A 23857-nucleotide genomic window follows, 5' to 3' on the forward strand; every position below is an offset into this window, starting at 1 on the left:
TGCATTTGTAAATATTGAGTCAGGTATTTTCCAATAGTCTCTTGGTTTTGACCTAGTTGGAAGTTCTTCTTCATACGTTTGTAGGTTATCTTAGCAATACGTTAAGTCGCGGATCCATTGTTTGATCTTGGGAACCTGTCTACTATTCCAGCTCAGTGATATTCTCCGTTTGGACAAGAGCAACGAAATTACACAAAACTTGCGCTTCTGAGCTTGCACCCCAGGAATCAGTCCCAGCAGACACGTGCGAACATTGCATTCAACATTAATGCCCACCATTGCACCCAATATCTGCGTTACTTTTAACCAGTATTCTGCAACCGCACCACAAGTCCATGCCAGATGCACAAAATCTGCCCCTTCTGCATTACAGTGGCAGCATCTAGAATCAGAACGTAGCCCATAACTATTCAGCCGAACAGGCGTATAGTAAGTCTGGTTAAGGTACTTGTAGTCAGTATGCGCAAATTGCCATTAGGTGTTAACATACCAGTCAGTGAGCAAGCCACAGCCCATTCTTCCCCCGTCAAGGGATCATCCAGGCAGCTGTTCCACTTCTCCATCGCTTTATGTGTAGTGGCCGCTATGTCTTTTTGCAATTTAGTATAGAGCGTGGATACCAAATGCTTAGCCGTAGGATTGGTTATCAGCCACTGCAAGGCGGATAATACCGGTGGTTCTGCCGGGTAAGATGGATACAGCTTTTTCATGGCACCTTGCAGTCTATGGTAGTTAAATTGAAACAATAATGTCTGATTACTAATGAATGACAGCTCATCTAGTGTTCTAAAAACCCAATTTGTGTATAGGTCCCCCATAGTATCGAGGCCTACTTGCCTTAGCAATCCCACTCCTACTTCTTCTTGAGTGACAGAAATCTCTGGATGCCAGTGCAGCCGCAGCGCAGGAGCATATAACGGCAGTTTGTTTGTCTTTCTACCCATGATGTGCCATGCCTTATTTGTCGTGTCTATCGTGTTTATATCGCGCATATGCAGCGGGGGCCTATGATGGGTTATGACAGCGTCCAGTGGAACTGGCTGGGCGTCTCCTTCCTCAATTGCAACATGTGTGAGGTAAGGGACCTTGTGATACCAGAAATGCGCATATTGTGCTTGCGCACAAAGGTAATAAAGCATAAAGTCGGGGACTCCAAACCCTCCCTGAGAGTAGGGCAATGTAAGGGCTCGTAGTTCAATCCTGGCCTGTTTACCCGCTCATATTAGCTGAAGGACCATGGAGGTGATCCGACGGAAAACCTCGGTTGGGGGTTGTATTGGTATGTTATTAAAAAGATACAATAGCTTAGGTAAAACTAGCATTTTCACAATAGCTATGCGGTCAGCCAATGATAGCGGCAGTTGAATCCAGCGCCGTATTTTCCCTTCCAGTGCATCTATTGCCCTCCCTTAATTTGTACGAATTACGACTTCAGGGTCTCGATGGTACGAAACGCCCAGATATTTTACCGGCTCGGACTTCCACTCCAATGGATAATCCATGAGGTGCGGTTGGGTGCTGTCCGTTAAGGGTATAATCAATGATTTGGACCAGTTTATATTGATGTCTGAGTGTTGCGCAAACTTAATATATTCCCTCAGTAGGGGATTCAAATAGACCCCAGGGTCCCGCACATATAGCAACATATCATCCACATTCAGCGATATGTGTAGTGGTCTCTGTGAAAATTGAAGCACCAAATAGTGATGCCCCTGCCGAATTTTACAGGCCAATGGTTCAAGTGCTATCGCAAACAACAGCGGGGACAACGGACATCCCTACCTAGTTCCCCTTTGAATATCAATAGGCTCCGAGATATATTTATTCACTCTTATACGCGCCACGGGGGCAGTATACAGCAGTTGTATCCACTGGAGAAACATAGGAGGAAATCCCATTCTCCTTAATACTGTGTGAAGATATGACCATTCAAGAGAGTCAAATGCTTTCGCCGCATCTAAGAATACCGCCGCTGCTTTGGTCGTAGGCGTCAAATATTGTGATAGTGCAAAGAGCGTCTGTGTGTTGTGAGCCGTAGATCGTGAGGGGATGAATCCTGACTGATCCGGCAAAATTAATTTGGTCATTAATGGTTGTAGCCGAGCAGCGAGCAGTTTGGCCAGTATCTTATTATCCACATTTATGAGGGACAAAGGTCGGTAAGACTCGCAGTATTCAGGATCTTTATTCGGTTTTAGTAGCACCATTAATAGCGCTTCCCGTAGTGTTGGAGGTAGCATCTGTTTTTCATGGGCATTTCCATACATCTCAACCAAATGGGGCGCTAATTGGTCAATAAAAGTTTTTTAAAATTCACACGTGAACCCATCTGGGCCCGGAGCTTTCCCATTTGGAAGCGACTTAACAGCTTCCGTTACCTCTTCCACCGTGATGGGCAAAGATAGGTATTCCCGTTGCGTGTCCGATAGCCATGCTATCGCCACGTCATCCAGATAATCCATTATTTCAGCCGAGGATGCCGTGCGCTGCAAAGCATATAGTGCTCCATATGCAGGCATGAACTCGTTTAGAATACCCTGTGCCCCGTAGTGCAATTCCCCATTACCATTTCGGATCACCTGGATAGTCTGAGGTGCATGGCCTGCACAGATTTTAGCCGCTAAGCATCTACCAGACCTACCACCCTCTCCATAGGCCCTCGCCACCTGCCGCTTTGCTATATATTTGAGTTCATCATCGGCATAAGTTTGATATTCGGATAAAGTATCTCTAATTGCACCCAATATTGTGGTATTTTGTGTTTGCTCGTATTCACGCTCCAGAGTTCGCAGTTTATCTTCACGCATTATCAGTTGCTGCCTTATATCCCTAAGAATGCCAGCGTTCGTACTTATGCAGATGCCACAAATCGTAGCCTTAAAAGCTTCCCAAAGCATTCCAGGATTTTCCATTGTAGGTGCGTTTTGATCAAAATACTCCTTGATCGCCTGTCCTATAGCAGTTACATATACGGGATCCAGCAATGCTTTTGCATTAAACCTCCAACCGAAAGGGGGGTGGTATATAAAATGGCATTTCCAGGGAGAGGAGCACCGGATTGTGATCAGACAACGTTCTGGGCAAGTGCCTCACAGCTCGTGTCCATAGTGCTATGTCCTCAGAGACTAACCAATAGTCTATGCGGGACCAACTATGGTGTGAAGCTGATGTATGCGTGGCCTCCCTCCCCTCTGAGTTCCTCATTCTCCAAATGTCAGTAAGTCTCCTATCCACCATTATATCTTTCAATTTACCCAACGCCCGTCTGTGTGTCTCAACTGTTACCCCGGATCTGTCAAGGTCGTCGCATAATGCGATATTAAAATCTCCTCCCCAAATCAAGGTCCCTTAGTGTACCCCATAAAGTATGATAAAATTGTGGATCGTCAACATTCGGACCATATGTGTTCAGAATAGCCAGTCTCTGTCCCCGCAGCGTACCTGTGATAAGAACAAAGCGCCCTAGATCATCCGCGATAGTAGTATCGATGGCAAACTGTAGTCCCTTTTTAACCAGTATGAGAACCCCTCTGGAATATGATGAATATGAGGAGTGGTGTATTGTCTCAGCCCATCTACGCCCAACACTATTGTGAGCTGTCGGCGCGCAATGCGTCTCCTGCAGGAGAGCAATGTCTATGTGCAATCTATCCAGATAAGCGAGAGTTTGCCTGATTTTTTGGGGGTTATTAAGCCCCGTACGTTCCACGTTAGCAAGTTTAGATGCCTAGTACTTAATTGCACATCTGCCATCCCCAACTAGTGATATCAATGTAAACATCTGAAAAGGTATACCGTCTGCATTCCAACTAGGTTCCAAGTATAAAGTGACCTCAGTATGCCTCTTAACATAGATGTGGATTTCAGCGATGTTTCTCATGTACCTTGGCCAACAAAACGATTCCCAACCCCAACCCGTCCACCCGCCTCCCACTTCAGCATCCCAACCATGCCAAAGACAGATCCCACAAAAGGAAAATAACATAAACTAACTGAGTGTGGGGAGTACCCGCGTCAGGGGTCCACCAAGAACACACATCTCCATCCAACTAAATGGATGTGGACAGGTATACTTTAAGATTTCGAGCTGAATAATTCCTGCAACATTACTCTTTGCCAACTATCTGACAGCCTATCCCTGCTTATCTACACATCCCACTATAGCAACTAGCCCTGTGTTACCACGTATCTGCCTGTCAGCGTGCAGTGGCTCCCACCCCTAGGCGACAAACCAGCATTGAAAACCTGTGGTTCTACATCAGGGTTCAAATCTCAATTTAAGCGCAGCCCCCTGCCCCAACCACCCCAACCGCCCCCGTCATTCCGTTTACAAATGATCTCATTACTGCCAGGCAGAGTTCGGCAGTGGTAATCTATAAAGTGGACCTGTAGATCAATGCATTACTGCCCTCGCCATGTAGCATCAGCGTCCCCGGCCCCACCAGGTCGGTCCGCAATGTGAAGTGAGACACATCCACCAGTCTGAGCGCAGTGATACCGCAGGCTATATTGCTTATACTTACAATCTCCTCCAGTCCTGACTAGCCCCCAGCCAGTGTGGATTGCTGGGGTCCACCCCCATAGCCAAAGAAGCTATTTCTCTGTCTTTACCGCAGGACTTTCAGCAGCCCCATCAGTCCTTCACGCCCAGTACTCAAGGTGAGGTCCATTCCTCATCCTCTCTTAGTCCGAGTCTCGGTTCTGCTCCATTCGTTTTTGTTCTTTCCGTTTGGTGCCGATCTTTTTAATGAATTCCAGTGCCGCTTTGGGCGTTTGAAGAATTTGTGCACGACCCTCATGTGTCACTCGCAGCCGTGCAGGATAGAGCATGGCATAGTCAATGCCAAGTTCTCGCAGCTTCTTTTTCGCCGGATTAAATTCTTTCCGTGCCAGTTGGACTGTTGCTGTGAAATCTGGGTAAAACTCCAGCGTATTACCCTGATGATTTATCTGTCGCTTTTCTCGCGCAATTCGCAATATAGCATCCCGATCCCTATAGTTAAGGACTCTGGCAACTATAGGTCGGGGAGGCGCGCCCGGTTTTGGCCGCGGAGCCAGAGATCTATGCGCACTCTCAATCAAAAACATCGAGGAAAGATGTTCAGTGCCAAAAATACTGTGAATCAGTTCCTCCACATAAGTTTCCATCCACCCAATATTGGTGGATTCCGGAACCCCAGTGATTCTGACGTTATTGCGCCTAGACCCTAGACCTCGCTTCCAAGTCGTCCGCCTTATTTTTAATTACTTCCAGTAGCTTTTCCACTTCTGCGCATTTTTGGACCGTGGCCTACGACACATCTTCCACCGCTGCAATACGATTTTTCGCCTCCACCAATCTTTCCCCATGTCCATCCAACTTGCCTGCCATATTGTCGACACGCAGCGTGATATTATCCAATTTACCGTTTATGTCCTGCAGACTCTGTTGGATAGCCTGCAGCACCCCTTCCATTCCAGTGGGTGCCACCTCTTCTGCGTCAGAAGCAGCGTCCGAGGTTGACGCGGCGCCATTTGCTTGCCGCTTAGTCTCAAATGGGAGCTTTGATTGGTGTTTATCTGGTTCCCCATTTTCCGCCCCCGACACCTAGGTGCCAATAGAGTCGGAACCGTGGAGCACCCCAGTTCAGATGAACCAGCCCACTGCCTGCAAGTCCAGTTGGTTCGGGCGGCTCGGCGCGCGAGTCTTCCTACCTGTCTAGCACTCCAGACGCCGATTACCTCACCGCCTTTCCATCTGCATTTCTCTATTGTTGGCAATTATTTTGTGTCATATGTTAAAATGTAATAAAGTTAAGTAATACAAATATTATATCATTGCAGATTTAAGATTTACTTCTTGCAAGCTCAGGTTTTGGGCTGTAGCCATCATCTCATTCCATGTCTGCCTTTTTGTTTCACTTGTAGGAGCAGCTTTGCACTTGCATAGTTCTGCCATTCTGAATGTCGACTGGCTGGTGAAGGAGGCATCATACTTGCCCAATTGTTACATTTGCTTCAGAAATGAGGGTTTTGTCCGGTTCAAGTTTTCCAATCCTCACTCAGTGGGCCCACCACTGTCTAACTGTTCGGACTGGGTGTTGCTTGACCACTACCGGAAGAAGCTGAGTGACGTTGAGGCGTTCGACAACAGGTGGGCAGATAAGGGGACATTTCTCTGGAAATTGGTGTTAGCTATGCAATTAAATTATCTCTGAGGAGTAACTGAGGCATAGTAATCATTCTGTAATGTGAGTGGTGTTTATGAGACTCCTGGTATACTTCTCTACTTCTCGTTCCAACTGTGAGTCTGTTTCTGCTTCATTTGTCTCAGGAGTGGGGTTTCAAACTGCTGCAGGACACAGATTACCATAGCTAAATATATGATTTGCCTCATCTGTAGTTTTCATAAGACAGCATCTTTGTGCAACATGACAATTTGGGTGATAGCGTTGTAGCGTCAAGGGTTTTATAAAGCATACCAGACCTTCAGTGCTCAGTGTCTTATTCAAGACAATATTTATTTACTAAATGCTTAAAAGTTCTATCATATGACCCCCTTACCTAAGAGCTCTTTCAGAGCCAGACCTTTTATAATTTGCATATTGGAGTCCTGAGCATTCAGCAGTCGGTGAGTATGCAGTAAATGGAGGTCCACAGTTTTTGGGTCTCTTTTTGCTGATGACATCACAGTTGTGCATTTTGCTAATCTCTCTGCACTGTGAATGAGAATGCTATTTGTGGAAGGATGTGTAACTTCCGCATCAAAGTAACATTTTCTCTCCCCTAAAAATCGGGTCATATCAAATGCTTTCAATGGCCTGGACTCAGCCCGCACCACCACCCCCATACTAAAAGTGAACAGGGAAGCCTTTTTGAGAACAAGTGCTGGACACTGGTACTTACAAGTTCCTCAGCTACATGATGGCTTCAATGAAACTAAAACCAGACATGTTTGGTATCAAACATCTCGTATTATTGAACCCCAAATGATATAAGGGATGAATGTATTCAAACTATCTATAAGATCCTAATATGTAATAGGGCATGGAGGTTTAGAGGTACAGCAGATTTCCTGCACTTGCATGTGTGCAATGCTGCCTGCCTACTGTCATTTTGAAGGCAGCCTGGCTTTGCAGACTGCCTTTAAATGTAAATTGTGTCCAAACTCGACTTTGGTAGTATGGGCACTTAAAAAGGTTTAATCTACCTTGTTTTTACATATTAGGTACACAACAGTCTCCCCTAGGTGTCCCAGGGGTGGATCATGTAACTATAAGCATGAGCCTTATGAAAATATATATATATGCCCTGGTAAGGGAAAAACTGCCCATTTCATTTTCCCCATTGTAGATACTAAGCTCCATAGGCTAACATTGCAATATTTTATTCTGTTATAAAAACTTCTAGGATTGGAGTACAAAAAATATCATTCAAGGACTTGGAAGATTGGTCTTGATAAAGGCATCAACCTGCTATTGTTGAATTTATTATAACTTGTACAGACTCAGGGCTGGTAACGAGTAACTGTTGGTGATACTTTCAACCTTTGCCCCTACGACCCTAAGTTCCAAAGGACTCCCCTAGAAACCAACCATAAATAACTGCATTCTGCATATTCCATTTCTCTTATAGGGAAGCATTGCTGCACAAAGTAAGCATTTTACTTACCTGTAAAAATCAATACTGAAAAAAGTACTTACTTGATAACAAAGTTCTTGGTATCAATATGTACATATTTACATTATTTTTCTAAATTGGTCTCAAATTTATTCTTGAGTAGGTGTCTCATTTACTGCCTCTTTGAGTACAACAAATGCTTAGCACTACCCTCTGATAAGCCCAAACTGCTCACCCACACAACCTCAAAAGAGAGCATTTAGTGTTATCATTTTTGCCTCTGTAAACCAATAAGGGCTGCCTGGACTCTTTACATAGTGTACTTCCTACAGGCTGTAAAACCCATTGAACGTCCTCTGTTCTGTTAAGGGTTAGCCTCCCTAATTACAGATGGACAAGGTGGTTGAGGCAGATTCATTGTAAGATGCAGCTAAAGTGCCAGTTGACAGATCTAGTTATTGGTAGCCTGTATACCTGTTCTATTTTAACAATATCTAAAACTTATAATGAAATGAAAGAATATTTATAGAGCACGTGGTTACCCAGAGGCATCACAGCGCTAGCAGGCACTCAGTGAGGAACAAAAGAATTACTGAAAAAGAAAGGTTTTCACCAATTTTCTGAACGTAAGATGATCTGGTTCAGAACGTAAATGTAGTGGAATACTGTTCCACAATTTGGCCCCATTATATGAAAAGATACTCCCATTTAGATCTATGAGGTTCAAAGAAAGCTATTGAAAATTCATGGTATACTTATTTGTAGAAAAGCCTCTCTGACCTCACCCTCTTTCATTTGATTTTGCTAGTAGTTTGGTATTAGTCTTTTTAAAACACTACATGCCACTGAAAAGCAACTAGGACACCTCTTTATATGTGCTTTGTCAATTTTAATGCAGCTTTTGATTGTGTCCCTCGGAACAAATTATGGGTCAAACTTCAGCGATGGTGTATTCCGCCCAATATCTTACGAGCTATTAGGCTGGTATACTCGGACACATGGGTCAAGATCAAGATTGGAGATGGTTCATGCTTATCCAAGAAGGTGCAAACAACAACTGGCGTGAAACAGGGCTGCGTCCTAGCCCCTCTTCTTTTTAACTTATTTTTGACTGATCTCTCTACAGAGCTTGACGTGCAGATTGGTCATGCACTGAGCGTTGGAGGACAACAAATTTTGCACATCCTTTATGCTGAGGATCTGGTTCTGTTTAGTAACACTTGAATAGGCCTTCAAAGGCTGATCAATTCCCTTGGGACTTTCACTGTAAAGAATGGCTTGGAAATAAATCTTACGAAAACAAGTGTGATGGTATGTAATCGTGTCCCTAAGAAAAATAAAAGATGGCTTATTCAGGGATATAGAATTGAGGAGGTTAAAATCTACATATACTTAGGAGGGAAAATAGACGCAAGCGGCTACTTTGTTTCGCAGAAGAAGGCGATTAGAACGAAAGCTCAGGCCATTAATGATGGCTTCTCATCACTGACTAGATCCATTTGAGGCCATGTTCTGAAACGAATGGGAATAGTTATGAAAGCCAAATTGATGCAAACTCTCGCATACGGGTCATAGATAATGTTGGGTGACGAGGCTCTTCTTCTAGACAAACTGCTGATAAGAGCCTATAAAGAAATATTTAAGCTCCCCAGGTCGGCCCCGCCTGCACCACTCCAGTTCGAATTTATCCACACAAAGTAGGCACTTGCTAGGCCAGCAGCTTTTATAGAGATTTGTTATAACCTGCATTCAGCAGCTAGAAACACCTTGGCTAACTTAGTCTGGACCAAAATCAACTTACAACAGGGAAATGGCCGTCACATGAAATATCTTGAAAATAGCAATAGGATGCTCAAACTGGGTGACCTATTGAACCCTAATATCTCTGGGCAAACTTTCAAGAAATTGGTAAAGAAATCAACCAAACTGCAAAGCTGGTTGGCAGATAAGGAGAGCCTGTCTGGACGCCGTCATGGGTGGCTGGTGCTGAAATCATATTCCCTTTTAAGAGAATCACCCTTGTTGGCAGCACCTTTCCACCGGAAGATCACACAGTCATTTTTTGCCTTAAGATTTGGAGCGATACCAAGATTAGACCTCGTGCCAAAATGGAGGGTGGTTGATTTAAGTGAAGATCGGTCCAGCCGCTTATGCCATCAGGGGAATGAGACTCTGCTCACATTGTTTGCATCTTCCCTGCATTGATGGACCAACAAAGAACTTTATTAAGACGGGAGTTCCTCGACCGGGGAATCAGTTCATGTAGGTCTGCAGTGGTTGAGTCTATGGACCCAAGTAACATAATGCTGAATATTAGATTAACTCAGTTCTTGAATATTTTTAAAAATTTGATTACCATATGTGTTGACCACTGAGTAATCTGGAGGGGCCTCCTAAAATTGGATTCTAGGATGTGACAAATCCAACGTTTTTAACGTAAACTTTATATGACTTAGCAATCTCTAAGGACAGGCTGCTAGGGACCGCCATAAGTGTTGTTCCCTATCCTGCCATGCTTAGGTAACAATCAGTTTAACTTGGCGTTTTAAAGACGCATAGTTTTGCACACTGGCACTTTAACAGGGGGAAAAACCATGGTCCATCTAGCACCGTGCATATACCTCAGTTCAGCATATAAGTACTTCAATAATCTATAGCAATCTATTTATGTAAACTCCAGCGGCTCGCATGGCAAATTTGCACTTTCCACATTAGGAAAAGACCAACCCCCTATCATCCATTTTGATCCACTTCACATCTGTATTTGCCATCTTTTTATATATATTTAAGAAGGAAAGATAAAAAATAAAAAAAATAAAAAAAACTGAAGGACAGGCGATATGATGCCCAATGGCTAAAGTAGATTTATGACAAATATTTTTGTTTTTCTTGTATGCATCTTTTTAAGCTTGTTGAATTGTATGTTTGATTATGTTTATGGTTTTAATTGACTAATAAACTATATAAAAAATATATATAGATGCTACTGAATAAGCCACTGCAGAATGCAACAAGGACAGGGACAAAGAAGTTAAAATTATTTTAGGATCTGGATTGAGTGTGGCAAAGTCCGTTTTTGGAGCCTTCTGGGTGTGCTAAGGTGATGATAAAGTTTGGAAGAGTTGAGACCATTGGCCATCACATATCACCTGCTGTAGAAAACATTAAGCTTGGTGTAAGGCGTATGACCGCAAGTAATGTAGACAGCCATGGACCCCCTCCTAGTGATAAATGAAATATACATGGGTATGTCTTTACTTCTCTGAATCCTGTGCATCCCACATTGATAGCCTCTTATGTCAGGGTAGTAATAATATGGATAAAAATCACAACCACATGAGTGGTACAGAGCACAGTAGTATGACAAAGGAAGGCTAAAGCTGGAGGCAAATAAACGCTTGTGTACTTTAGAGTAGACCTAAATATGTATAGAGCAGAAAGCTGAACCTTTCCTCATCGGCATTCTATTTCAGTATTTCTAATGAAGTACTTATAGAAATTTGTGTTGCTCTTTGTCCATGTACTGTCAATCTTCTCCTCCTGACTGCTCTCATCCTCTGTTGTTTTTCCTCAGTTTGGTGAGGAACATGTCCCTGGTGACTGAGAATCCCGAGCAGGCCTATCCAACCCAGAGCTCTGTCTGGAGAAGGTTTGAAGGTTCCTTCAGTGTTATAGGAAGCCTCATCTCCTACGCCCCGGTCTTCAAGAAGCACTTTTATGAAGGTTTAAAGGAGCTCTATGAGGACAATATCCAGTACATCGAAATTCGGGGATCACTGCGCAAGGTATAGTCAGTCTTCATGTTGGTATGTTTGCTGTCGGTTTCTGCCCATTTAGAAAATCTTGCAAATTGTTTTACCTTGTATCAGTGGATATTTATCATTTATTAGAGTTTAATTGATTCAGATGTGTCACTGTGGATAGTCACTTGGGGTCTGATTATGAATTTGCCGTTCTGTGGACCATCAAACCCAGCGGTGATGCAGCGGTTGTGGGGCGGTCCAACCTTCGTATTACAACTCTGGCAGTCAGACCGCCATGAGACCGCTGCAACTGCTGGGGAACAGCGATCCCTGACGGTGGCACTGCGATCTGAGGCAGCAATATGCTTGATGGTGCTGCTACAGTACCACCAAGCATATTAAAAGATTCCTCACCACCAGCGCTCTCACAGCAGTGATCACGCCATGAAAATGCTGGTGGTGAGGAAACTAAGGTGGTCCTACAGGGCCCCTTGTTGCCTCTGGGCCTGGGGATACATGGAGGAGGGCATGTGGTGTGCCTCTCTGTGCACAGTGCATGCCATGCAGGAACGGGATTTGGCGCTCCCATTGCTGTGCCTTTCTAATTGGTACCGCTGTGGGACCGCTAAAGTACCGCCCGCCAGACCACGAGGAAACTCGGAATCTGGCGGGAGGCAGGCGGTCGAGTTTGGAGGTGTGGGCCCACAGCGCCAAACTCGTAATCAGGCCCTTAGTTAAGGTAAGATATAAATGACAGATCTCGCCCTCATCCTAACACATCACAGGGGCCACAGAAAAAACAGGCATTGGCCCAGCAGGAGTGTGCTTGCTCTTATAGATTCCATTTTTTGTTTGCTGTTGTAAGATGATGCCTAGGTGTTTGCTAACGTTTTATGGGGCTTTTTTTGACAGAGCTTTTCCAGGGAGTTATTTTTCTTTTCACAGAGAGCATTTTGCCCTTCAGTATTGAGTCACTTTTTTGGCTAGTTTATGTTCAACTCAATAGCGTTCTTTTTCGCAACTTTCAACAATTTTACTTAACAGGGAAGTAAAAAAGAAACGCAGACAAGTAAAAGTCATAAAAAGGCACTGTGTCTTGATAATAAGAAGGAACAAAACAGCTGATTGCTAACACCCTTGCATGTGCCACCTCAGCTAACCTCTGGAGCAGGCTTTGAGGAATCTCCTTTGTCTGTATCCAGGCCCTTCCCATGAAAGTTTACATTATCTTATGGTTGTGACCTCCTCCAGTTCAAAGGCACTCTAATTAAATGACCACCTTTTATGTGATAATTTACTCATGTTACTTACATGTACCATTTCTCAAGTTACTCGTGCGCGCCCTTCATCACGTTACTTATGTGTTCCTTTCCCTGGTTTCCATGTGAAGACATTCAGTGATAAAATTCAAGGCCTGATTTAGAATTGAGTGGTAATGGAAAATCCTGTGACTGTTAGAGGAAGGGTTAATCATCACATGGAGGAATCACAAACGGTGCGGAATCCCCAGCAGAACTTCCTCTGCCTTAGGGACAGTATGGAAAAATTAATTCAACCAGACGTGCAGCAGCATTTCTACCATATTAGTGCCTGCTCGCTGGACTCTTGGTTATTTGCTCCTTCACCAGAAGACATACTGGGGCTCTGCACAATACAGAACAAATGATATAAACAAGGGGAATTCCCAGGCGTGGCCGGCATGATTCGCGGGTGGGTGGTTGCGCAAGAAGGGGGGAGGTTTCATTTAAAATAAAGAATGTACTTTTGCCGGCACAGTCCAGCGTTGTCGGTCCCGAGTCATCCTCTACAACAGGAAGCAGCCAGCCTCCCTCCTCTTCCCTAAGTAATAACAACGCTGCAATGGCAGCGTTGTGATTGGTTGGGACGCCAAACGCACAGGCGTCTATGGGGAGGCCATTTTCTCAATGTAGCATGGAGAAAATGGAGACTGCGAATGACTCGTTTGGTCGGCTCCTGAGGGCCGACCAAACAGTCAGTGCCCACAACAGTGGACAAGCTGCTCCTCCCCTTCCCTACAGCAGGCCCACCGGCCGTCCCAAACCCTTCTGCTTTCTCGCAGCGCGAGAAGCAGAAACTTAAAATGGTATTTTTAATGCCATTTTATGTTTCTGCTTCTCGCACTGCGAGAAAGCAGTGGGGCGATGCTCCTCTGCCCTCATGGAGGAGCCACACCTGGAAATTCCTATTTAAAAATTGTGTCTTGCAGGCGAAGTTTTTCGCCAACTAATTTTCTGTTAATATTACAGATCTACGAACTGAACGGGACAGTGCATGACAGTGCGTGGGCCCTTCAAGCATACAAAGATATGGCTGAACAGTTTGTCAGTGAGCACCCAGACTTCGTGGGAGTCAAAATTATTTACACTGTGTACAGGTAGGAAGCCCAGTACCAACACAAGCAGCTTTTGTTTTGTCTTTCTAACCTAACATTCAAAATAGCTAAATGGATTTATGTGGTTGCTTCGTAAATGCAGTGCTTAATTTGAGCCGGTGGAGCCCACCCGCCGTCATTTTTGGGGACCGGTGCTTATTCTTCCTCATCCGACATTTACTGAAAGCAACAAGAGAAGATAACATACAATGGAGAAAAAAGGTAGAGAAAGACAGAAAAACAGTCAGAGAGGGAGATTCAGGAACCTGCAAGAGTGAGATAAAGGGACATGAGGTCGTTTCAAGACCATGCAGATTCGTATTCGGCACCTTGACATTAGTGTCGGATACGGGCTTCTGAGCAAAGCTCAGGGCACCGGCACTCATTCTTTTACAAATCAAGCACTAGGTACATGTGTGTGAATCCTGCATGTGAAAGATTGATCCCTTCAGGGCCCACCGCCCTTTCCAGTGTGTCAAAATGAGCTCCAAGGTTCCTTGCAATTTTCTTTCTTCTACAAACTTTGTACCAGTTTACCTGCCAGGAAGGAGGCAGGCAGGCAGTATTTGGAATTATAGCACTACAGATTAGAAGGAATCTATTCATGTGGTGAGGGCTGCGACAAGGAAGAGGGACATGGAGCTAACGCATTGTAAAAACCTGAAGGCTGAGGAGTGGTGGTATTTAGCACAACATACTTTATTGTGTATGTCATAAATTGGAGGGTCACAAAAGCATTTGTCTCGCGTTCGGGTTTTTGTGTCTTTATGTCTCTAAAGCGTCAAGGACTTAAGTGCAATTTATAGGTAAGGTGTTGCTAGTGTAGGTACTTGGATGTCTCGTAGTAGAGCAACTTTGTCTGGGAGTAAGACAAGGACTGGAGTGGGGGTTAAGGTTTAGGAGCGGAGTCTACAGCACAAGGTTCACACTCAAAACGACATAAGCAGCAAATTAGCAATGTAGTTGGTAGTGAATTAGGGGCATATGTATCAAACGATTTTTTAATCGCAAACGCTGCGATTCGCAAAATAACAGCGTTTGCGATTAAAAAATCGGTAATCGAGATGTATGAGGCAAATCCCATCGCAAAATTAAGGAATTGCTAATTTAGCGATTTCTTAATTTTGCGTAAGCATTTAAGAAATCGCAAATTGCGATTTCTTAAATGATATGTAAAAAGCACCCAAGTTGTGCGAATTATCCTTAAGAAATTGCAAATTACCACCAACTTCCAGTTGGTGGTAATTTGCGATTTCCTTTCAAAAAGCACTTTTTTGAATTTTACAAAGTGCCACGTGGCGCTCATACATGCCCTTAGGGCATGTATGTGCGCCATATGCACACACATGCTAATTTCAGGGGTGCATCAGGGTGTCATCATGACACCCTTGCACCTTTGAAATTATTCTCAAATTGCGATTAGCAAATTGCGATTCGCTATTTGAGAATTACTTCCCATTCATTCCTATGGGTCTCCTGGCCCATAGAACTGAATGGGCAGGTATTCCTTAATTGCGATTTCGCAATTTGCTAATCGCAATTAAGAAATTTTAAGAAATCGCAAAAAGTTTGCAATTTTTTAAATACATCCCGTTTTGCAATTCTCAAATAGCGATTCTTTAAAGATCGCTATTTGAGAATCGCAAATGGTGATGTTGATACATATGCCCCTTAGTATATTGAAAATATTTAAAATATTTTTGGACAAAAAAGTTTAAGACCTAAAGAAAATAAATGGGTGATTCCTATGGTAGTGCCAATCCTATAACTCCCATTTCTCCTTTCTTTTCCCACTTCTACATACCCTAAATGAATAAATCTGTTGTATTAATGATGAACACGTGTCTCGTTAAGGGTAGTTAATAAATCATTTCTATTACTGATAAACAGGTGTCTTGCGAGGGGTAAGTGGGCCGCCACTCCAAATTCTGCCTGTTCACTTGTTCTCTCCCCGTACCCAGGGCACAGTCGGGGGTACACGTGGGTGGCGGCGTCCACCCACTATTTTCACAGGGTGGACGCTGTCCACCCTGCCACAAAGTTGGGCCCCACAGAAACATGCTGAATTCGTCCTGGTATAATTTTCAAACACCGGGACACATTCAGCAGCGCCTGCACGTTGTTGTCTGCTTTCGATGCTCTCTTATTTCAGACTCCTGCTTGGCCCATAACAAAGGCCTAATCTGAGGGGTCATCAGGCCTCCTCTTGTTGGAGTCTCCTGGCAGGCAGCAGTCAGGAGCCTCACACCTAGAAGCAAATGCAGCAGAAGGGAAACAAAGGCTCACACCTTGTTAGCACTTCACACATACTTAAGTGAGGCAGCTTTTCACTTTGTTCAGACTCTATTTAGGTGGAAATGCATTCACTGTAAGAATGTCAGATGTGTTGGTCTTTCCCTGTATTTACACAAAATAAATGTAATTTATATAGTGCTTACTACCCCTGAGGAGGCATTGACATAATTTAAGTACCACTATTGTTTCTTAATAAAGCTCCATGGGTAGAGGAAATTTACGCTGACAAAAGACAACATTTTCTTATGAGTAGCTTACAAAAGTGTGAATCTTCGGCCTAAATCAGGAGGGTTTCTCTGTATACTCGAAATGTGCTCCAATGTACTCATGATAGATATGTTAAACATATATGAGGGCTTAAGATCGGATGTCACTCCTTATGATGTCACTTCCTGTGATGTCAAGCACCGTGATGTCACGCTCCACGATGTCACGCTCTGTGATGTCACTTGCATTCTAATTATCTAGGTTAGTCCCCCCACTTCTGTTTTTTTGGACTTGTGCCCTGCCCGTACCAAAAAACCAAAACTTTCAATATTACTCTTTTTGAGTAAAACTTTTTGAGACTGGTTTGTTTCACATGGCTGTATGTGTCTTCCCAAAATACAATGCATAGAAATTCAGAGAAAGCGGGGGGGAGGCGGTGGGGAGGACTGGCTGGAGGCTGAGCAAGATGGCCACTTGATCCGACCGCTTCGCTCCCTACCCTGCAGCACCCGGGTCCTGGAGCACATCCATCCCCCTAATCCACGGAAAGATAATCACAGAGAGTCCCTTTGTCCGGTGGGCTACGAATGTGATGCAGAGATGGCCCCAGTTTAACAGATTGAGTCAAATTAATGTCCCTGACAACATGGCAGCTCGCGGTGCACTCCCCTGTTGCAGGGTTCCTGACAGTACTGCTACGCTGGCTGGTGCCCAGCTATAGGTAGATGGCATTCTCTGCACGTGCAGATGCTGTTCTAATACTAACGCAACTTCAGGCCCCCATGTAGCCCTACACTTGCAGAGCTTGGCCACTGGCTTTGTGCCCAGATCTGCATCCCTCCCAAGTCGCTGTAAAATTGGCAGTAGTATCGGCTATTCGCCACACTTACCTAATTTTAAGACTCAGCTTCCCGCCACGCAGTGCCCTATCTGTCCGATTAGACCACTCAGAAAATGCAGCTGGAACTGAACCTGTTGCGACACTGACACCGCCTGACGGAACAACGCCATGCACCACGCAAGGCTCCTGACGCGTTACAAAATGGCTGTGCAGCCCTGCTTGCGCCCTATATGGCAGCTGGGGGAAAGTCGCTGAGCGTCAGGACAGGTGGGCAATCCATCCAAGTTAGAAGTAACCTGCCAGCGGCATGTAATCACCGCATAACACTCAACGTACAACCACAGCGGCACCCTTTGCAGGCTGCCCGGGGTCCACGAAGGAAACCCACTAAAAGGGCAGCCTATTTAGTGCCACAAGAGGCACAGGAGGCAGCCTCCCAGTGTTTGGGACCCTCAAAGGTCCAGGTGTGCCACGTCACTTCCGGGGAGAGGGGGGGCGTGGGATGAGGTACATATACCTCTCCCCGCCCTCTGGGCACCCTCTTTGCCCACTACCCTGATGCCGTTTCCCTCCCTACCGCATACCCGGCGTTCAAGCGGGATGTGGGGGGGGTTTGTCTAATGTATTCTTTTGTGTTGCAGGCGGAGTTACAGGGCGATCCAGAGGCTGTAAGGTACATACGGATACCCTCTGCAGGAGCACAGGAAGGGTGCAAAGGCCAAATATCCACAGGGAGGTCCTCGCGTTGGACCCTGGAGGAGCGACGGCGCCCCGTTAGTCCTACGGGCGGTTGTGGACCTGAGCAACCGGGGGTTGCCTGGCAGGCTCCGCCCCCTTATGGGGCGTGAGCAAAGGGGTGGGCAGTTGGCTCACCGGTGGGAGGGGTCTCCCCTCCCCAAACATATGGCAAACACCGTTGGGCAGGGCCACGGTGTCATTTGGCTCATCAGGTGGCAGACGGCGAGGGGCTGCCTGCCTTGGGATCGCCCGTAACATAACCCACCAATGTTGGCATATTTGTAATGCTTATAAACCTGCAGCAATTTTCTCTACAAAGGTGTCTCGTCTGGTTATTGCTCTAGGAGAATGCTGTATGGGGGAGGGTGAGTGTTTGCCAATATTGGCACTATGTCCAGTTGACCCTGTGGCCCGAACTCTAGGCGACGGAACATTGGTGCAAACCTCGCAGGCCCCCAGCGAGTTGCGCAGTGACTGTGCGGACTAGCGTGCACACTCCATCTCATGAGGCCTTGGTGCTGTGGGAACGAAGCTATACACCACGACTACGGCAGCAATCTCTGCAGCAAACTACGGAACTAAAATAACAAGGCAGCCATCTCTGTACAGTCTGCAACCAGCCATTGTAGCAAATGCCCGCACAGTGACATTGAGCACTGCAAGCAGGAGAGAGCTTAATCTCATGCCATCACCATGCTTCTTCATGAGCTCAGTGTGAGCAACTGGGAGTAATAGAATCATATTGAAGGCTCTGGAGGGAAGATCTTAGGCTATCCATACAGTACATACGGTCCATAAAGTGCGGTACTCCTCACCCCCACACCCTAGCGAGGTAAAACAAAATGGCAGCTGTAACTGACCACTCCTTAGCTACTCCTAGCCGTACCTATCACCAGAGCCACAAGGAACAATAGCTGGTCAACGCGGCTGTCACCAACCTCCGCCTCTCAAATACCAATGCCCGCCTCTCAATCTTAAAATAAAACCACAAATTACAGCAAAAGTGCTCCCTTCATGCTATCTCTGGAGTACAATCTACCCAGCCTAACACCCGACACTTGCTCAGCCTCATTTAAGTGGAGGTTACTGTTTCTTGGCACTTACGTATCCATAGTCCTTACCAGGTACACAGGCTAGTGAAGAAACGCAAAAGACCCAAATACCAACCTCTCCACTCCCGGCAGTTAGTTCCTCCTAGAATCTCTAAAATTGCAGATCACAGGAAAAGGACCCCAAGGGTAACAAAGAGAACAAATTTGCCCTGAAATGAACCAAGATAGAGGCTTTCCTCCTAGACTCTCCTGTCAAATCGAACAAGAATCAGGTGTCTGCCTAGAAATGACCCTCCAATGCCTAAAAGCACTGCACGACCTGGCTCAAGAGACAAAGGCAAATACAAATGCAATGCACCACAACAGCCACGCCTTAACAAACAACTTTCAATGCATGTCAGGCAGGCTCTCAGAAGCAGAGACAAGAATTGGTTAACTGAAGAACACCGTCTCACATGAAAAGATCAGAGTAGACGCAACCACCAATAAAATAAAATTACTCATGAAAGATATCTATGAGTTGGAGAATCGGAATTGAAGAGGGAATCTGCGCTTCTTTGGACTACCAGAAAAAGCAGAAGATGGCGCAAATTCATTTTATTTATTTATTTATTCAGTGTTTTGTATAGGGCATACTTGACCCCGTGGGGTATCAGAGCACTTCACAGTACACAGTACATGACATGATTACTTTTTTTTCTTCAGTACAATACTCTGGATAGAATTTAACATACTAAAGTCCAATTCACAGCCACTTCACTTGATTATAAAATAAAACTACTTTACCACATTCACAGAATGTAAGTCTAGAGGAACCATATCATCAAGGGAAGCAAGAACCTACATTGAACAGGTGAAATTGGTTCTTAGCAAAAAGCTCTTGTGTCTCTAAGCGAGAGGATTTAGGCGAATCGTATGTGGTTGTTCTTTATTGGTTATGGTAGAAATTTGCTCATTAGAAAGATCTTGGTTTCTTTCTTGAATCTTGCGGGGTTAGGTAACCTTCTGATGCTTGGAGGTAGCAAATTCCAGATTCTGGGTGCAGCACCTGAGAACGCTCTGTCATAAGTGTTTTTTTTGCGGAAAATTGGTCGCTTCAGCCCTAGGTCTCTGACGCTCCTGGGTTGTCTGCTTCCCACCGAAATCTCCAATTTCTGAGCTAGATATCTTGTTGAATTGAAGTGTAGCGCTTTGTGCTTTATACACGCCAATTTGAGCTTAATTCTGGCTTCATAAAGTAGCCAATTCAGCGCTTTCAGGTGAGGAGAGATATGGGCAAATGTTTTTGAACCTGTTATAAGCCTTGTTGCTGTGTTGAGGCAGGCTTTTAGAGGTGCTGTTGCAATTTTGGGAAGCCCAAAAGGTGTTGTGCATCTGTATTCAATCCTCGAGATTGCTAATGCCTGAACTGCCATTTTGAGGTTTGCTGCTTCGATGAATGGTTTCAATTTCTTAATATAGCTCAGGTGAAATCGTGCATTTCTAACCAACGTGTTGATGTGTGATTGCATGTTTAGGCTCTGGTCTAGAGTGATTCCTAGAGATTTGGTTCATTCTACAATGTGTGGGGTGCAGTTGAGTGTGGTTATCAAGTTGGTCCACGGTGGAGTTTATCTGTTAGTGGTTCCACATATGGTTTGAATAGTGAAGGGAAGAGGGTTGATCCTTGTGGAACCCCTATCTGAATGGAGGAGGATGCAGACAGGTTTTTATTCACCAGAAATCTTTGTGATCTGTTCCTCAAGTAGGACTTGAACCATTCAAGAATCTTCCCAGAAAAACCCACCCTGTTCTCCAGACGTTCTAGCAACATGTTGTGGTTAACTGTGTCGAACGCAGATGATAAATCAAGAAGGATTAAAAGACATGCTTTGTTTTGGGCCAGAGTGAGTAATCGGTTGTCTCCTATGTGCAGTATTGCCGTTTCCGTACTATGATTTGGTCTAAATCCCGATAGGCAATCGTCTATTAGTTGGAATTTAGAGATGTGCTGGTCTAGTTGTTGATGAACACATTTTTCTATCACTTTAGTTAATAGGGGAATGTTGTAGCCTGGTCGAAAATTGCTAGGTTCAGCTGGATTCTCTGTCGGTTTTTTTATGATGGGAAGGACTTGGCCCATCTTTAGACAGTCTGGGAAGGATCATTGAGACAGGGAAGCATTGACTATTGATGTCCAACTGGGGATTATCTCCTGGTCAATATACGGCACAAATTTTGCAGGGAGTGGATCCTTGCAGTGGTTGTTAGGCTTAATGGGCGATAAGGTTTCAAGGATGTCATTGTGGTCATATAGTTTAAAAGTGGACCATTGAGCTTCGTTTTTTGGTATTGACTGATTGAGCAGTGATGAATCACTTGGTTGTGAAGCCTCCCATGAAGATGCTGCTGTCCTAAACTCACATTCCAAAGATGTGGCCTTGGATGTAAAGAAATTTGCGAATTCTTCACAGCTAATTTGAGATTTTGTTGATTCTAGTGCGGATTTGGCTGTCTTGTTCGATTGATGCTTAACCAATTCAAAGAGTTTCAGAGGTCTGTTTTTCGCATTCTCCAATTCTGTTCTGGAGAATTCTTTTTTTGATTTCTGAATATTTTTGTTGTAGGCATTTCTGGTTTTTCTTAGCAGTTTTAGCTGTGGGGGTGATGGTAGTTGTCTCCATTTCTGTTCTGCTAGTCTCAGCTTTCTTCTTTCTTCATTTAGTGCTCCACTGAATCAGGGATTTTTATCTTTGTCTGAAATTCGTTTTAGTTTTAACGGTGCTATAGTGTCCATTATCTCTGACATCTTTGCATTGTAGTGCTCTGTGAGTTCACTAGCATTTGTCAAATTTCCCTCCTACACAGCAAAGCAAGCTTCTCATTGTCCACGTTCTTTGTGGTCCTTACCCATTGTTTGGGTTTGATTGGTTGGGTGGGTTTTTTCTTTAATACTCTAGGAATTCGGAAAGTTATTATGTGATGATCTGACCCGTCACAAGGCTTGATTGAGGTTATGTTCACAGCATTATATTTGGATATGATCCAGTATAGCATGCTTTTCACGTGCGTTGGAAGCATGCAGGCTTGTACTAGGTTTTGATCTGCTAGGAATTCTTTGATTATGGTGACCTGGCTATCATTAGGATCATTCAAGTGTAAGTTGAAGTCCCCTAGGAATATGTCATTGGAGTGTGGGGAGGCGTTTGCTGTGATGATGTCCATTAAGTGGGCGATAAAAGGTTCATTCTTGCCTGCTGGGTGATAGAATGCATGGACCTTGCATAGCTGTTTCTCAGTATTTAATATGGAACGTGCAAGGTATTCACATGAGCTAAGAGGGTCGGCAGGCAATGGAGTAACCAAGAGCTCCGAGCGATAAATGACTGCAATGCCCACTCCTTTTCTCTTTAGCCTGTCTTGCCAGGCACCAGTAGATCCAAACATGGCGAGGAAGAATCAGTGAGCCATGTTTCAGTTAGGATCGCTACATCGATCTCCAGACTCAAGATAAGATCAGCGATGTCTGACGCGTGTTTCACTGCTGAGCGGAAATTGATTAGGTGCCCTGTGAGTGGTTTCTGAGAATCCAGGATGGTGTCTTGATTGGAGGTGGTTAGCGTTATTCACTTCAGGTTAATCATATTTAATTTTCTGTAACTGGGCCTGACTTCTCTGAAGGAGTTGATTGGGACTGAGCTGATTACATTTACATCGCTCTTGTTACATAGGTTAGTTGGAGTCTGAGTCGGCTCGTAGGATTGCAGTAGTGCTTGCGTGTCCTCGTCCGATAGGTAACTAGGGAGTTTGTGAGGTTGATGTTGTCTGTTTGATAGAGACATTAGTGTTGCTTTTATATTGTTATGCAGTGAGAGTACTGCCTCTTAAATACTCTTGATTTTGGAGAGTGAGTTTCTGTGAGGCGCGCAATATTCTTCCGATCCAGTATAGCTTTTAAATGGTTTGTAGAAGGTTACTGGAATTTAGATTCTGAGTATCCGGGATCACTGCAGGAGCAGGGGGGCTGAAGGATGAGCTCAGGAAACTTGATGATTGATTGTTTAGTAATTCACCATCTAATGACTTATTGACCATTATCTTAGGTACGGCATTGATTATGCTTCTAGTTTTTCTTCTATCCCGGGGGGCGACACGAAGGCTTTTTATTAGATTAGGAGGTGAGCTCCTACTGTCTGGTGAGTTAGATGTTAGTGGAGCGTTGAATGGTGGTTGGGTGGATGTTGTAGAATAATCCCCTTTGTTTGGTGGCATAGCAGGCTGTCTCATCTTTCTTTGAACTATTTCTTGGTGAATGTGGCAATTAGCTCCTAGCAAGGAAGCTGACATGTTCATTTGTGCAGGAATTTGACTTTCGTTGCGGGAAGGTGTTGAAGGATTAATCGTGATTGTTGGTGAAAAGTCAATTACATGCGAAGAGCCTCTGTTCAGCTCAGTTGCAATTGTTGGGGAAGGATTTGACCTCTGTGGATCTATTGTCTTCCCCTATTCTGCTCTCAGTGTTACTGTTTTATGATGTGTAATTGAATTCACTTAGGGGCTTTGTTGGTTTCTCGTACAAGTGGAATGAAAGACTTTCTTTCAGCGTGGAGAAGTATTCGTCAAATTTGGTTAGATCCTTGTCCTTTGCTTGAATGAGTACAGTACCATTTTTATAGATTGTTATAATCAGTGCAGCTCCTAGTCTATGAGAGGGAGCAATCAGCAGCTAAACGCCGTATGGTATGTTTTTTGTTTCTTGTGTGTTCAATAGTTTAGTTATGGTCAAGCGCCATTTTGCCGGCTTTCTTCTGAAGAATATAAGGTCATTAACCAAGATGCTCTTCTTTCTGTCTCTGTGTTTTTTTTCATTAAGTTGTGCTTAAAAGCCTTAGCTGCATTCCTGGAGATGTTGGGAGGAGGGTACATTATATTGTAGGAGTTCCTTCCGTCTGCTTTTAGGTCTCCTGAATTTTGTAAAATTTTTTTTTATAATACTTCCTTCTTGTTATTC

The 23857-nt window shown here is 44.4% G+C and overlaps 1 protein-coding gene across 1 annotated transcript in view; it reads left to right on the top strand.

Moving 5' to 3' along the window:
* The window catches only part of LOC146854822 (adenosine deaminase 2-like), a 308704-nt gene that overhangs the window by 41668 nt on the left and 243179 nt on the right, over window positions 1-23857 (top strand). The window contains exons 2-4 of the mRNA XM_085651047.1: window positions 5908-6133; window positions 11174-11384; window positions 13610-13737. Coding sequence (XP_085507173.1) covers window positions 5908-6133; window positions 11174-11384; window positions 13610-13737 — 565 coding nt within the window. The remainder of the gene's footprint in view (window positions 1-5907; window positions 6134-11173; window positions 11385-13609; window positions 13738-23857) is intronic.

Source organism: Triturus cristatus, chromosome 4_1, assembly GCF_964204655.1.
Source record: "Triturus cristatus chromosome 4_1, aTriCri1.1, whole genome shotgun sequence".
Taxonomy (NCBI): Eukaryota; Metazoa; Chordata; class Amphibia; order Caudata; family Salamandridae; genus Triturus; species Triturus cristatus.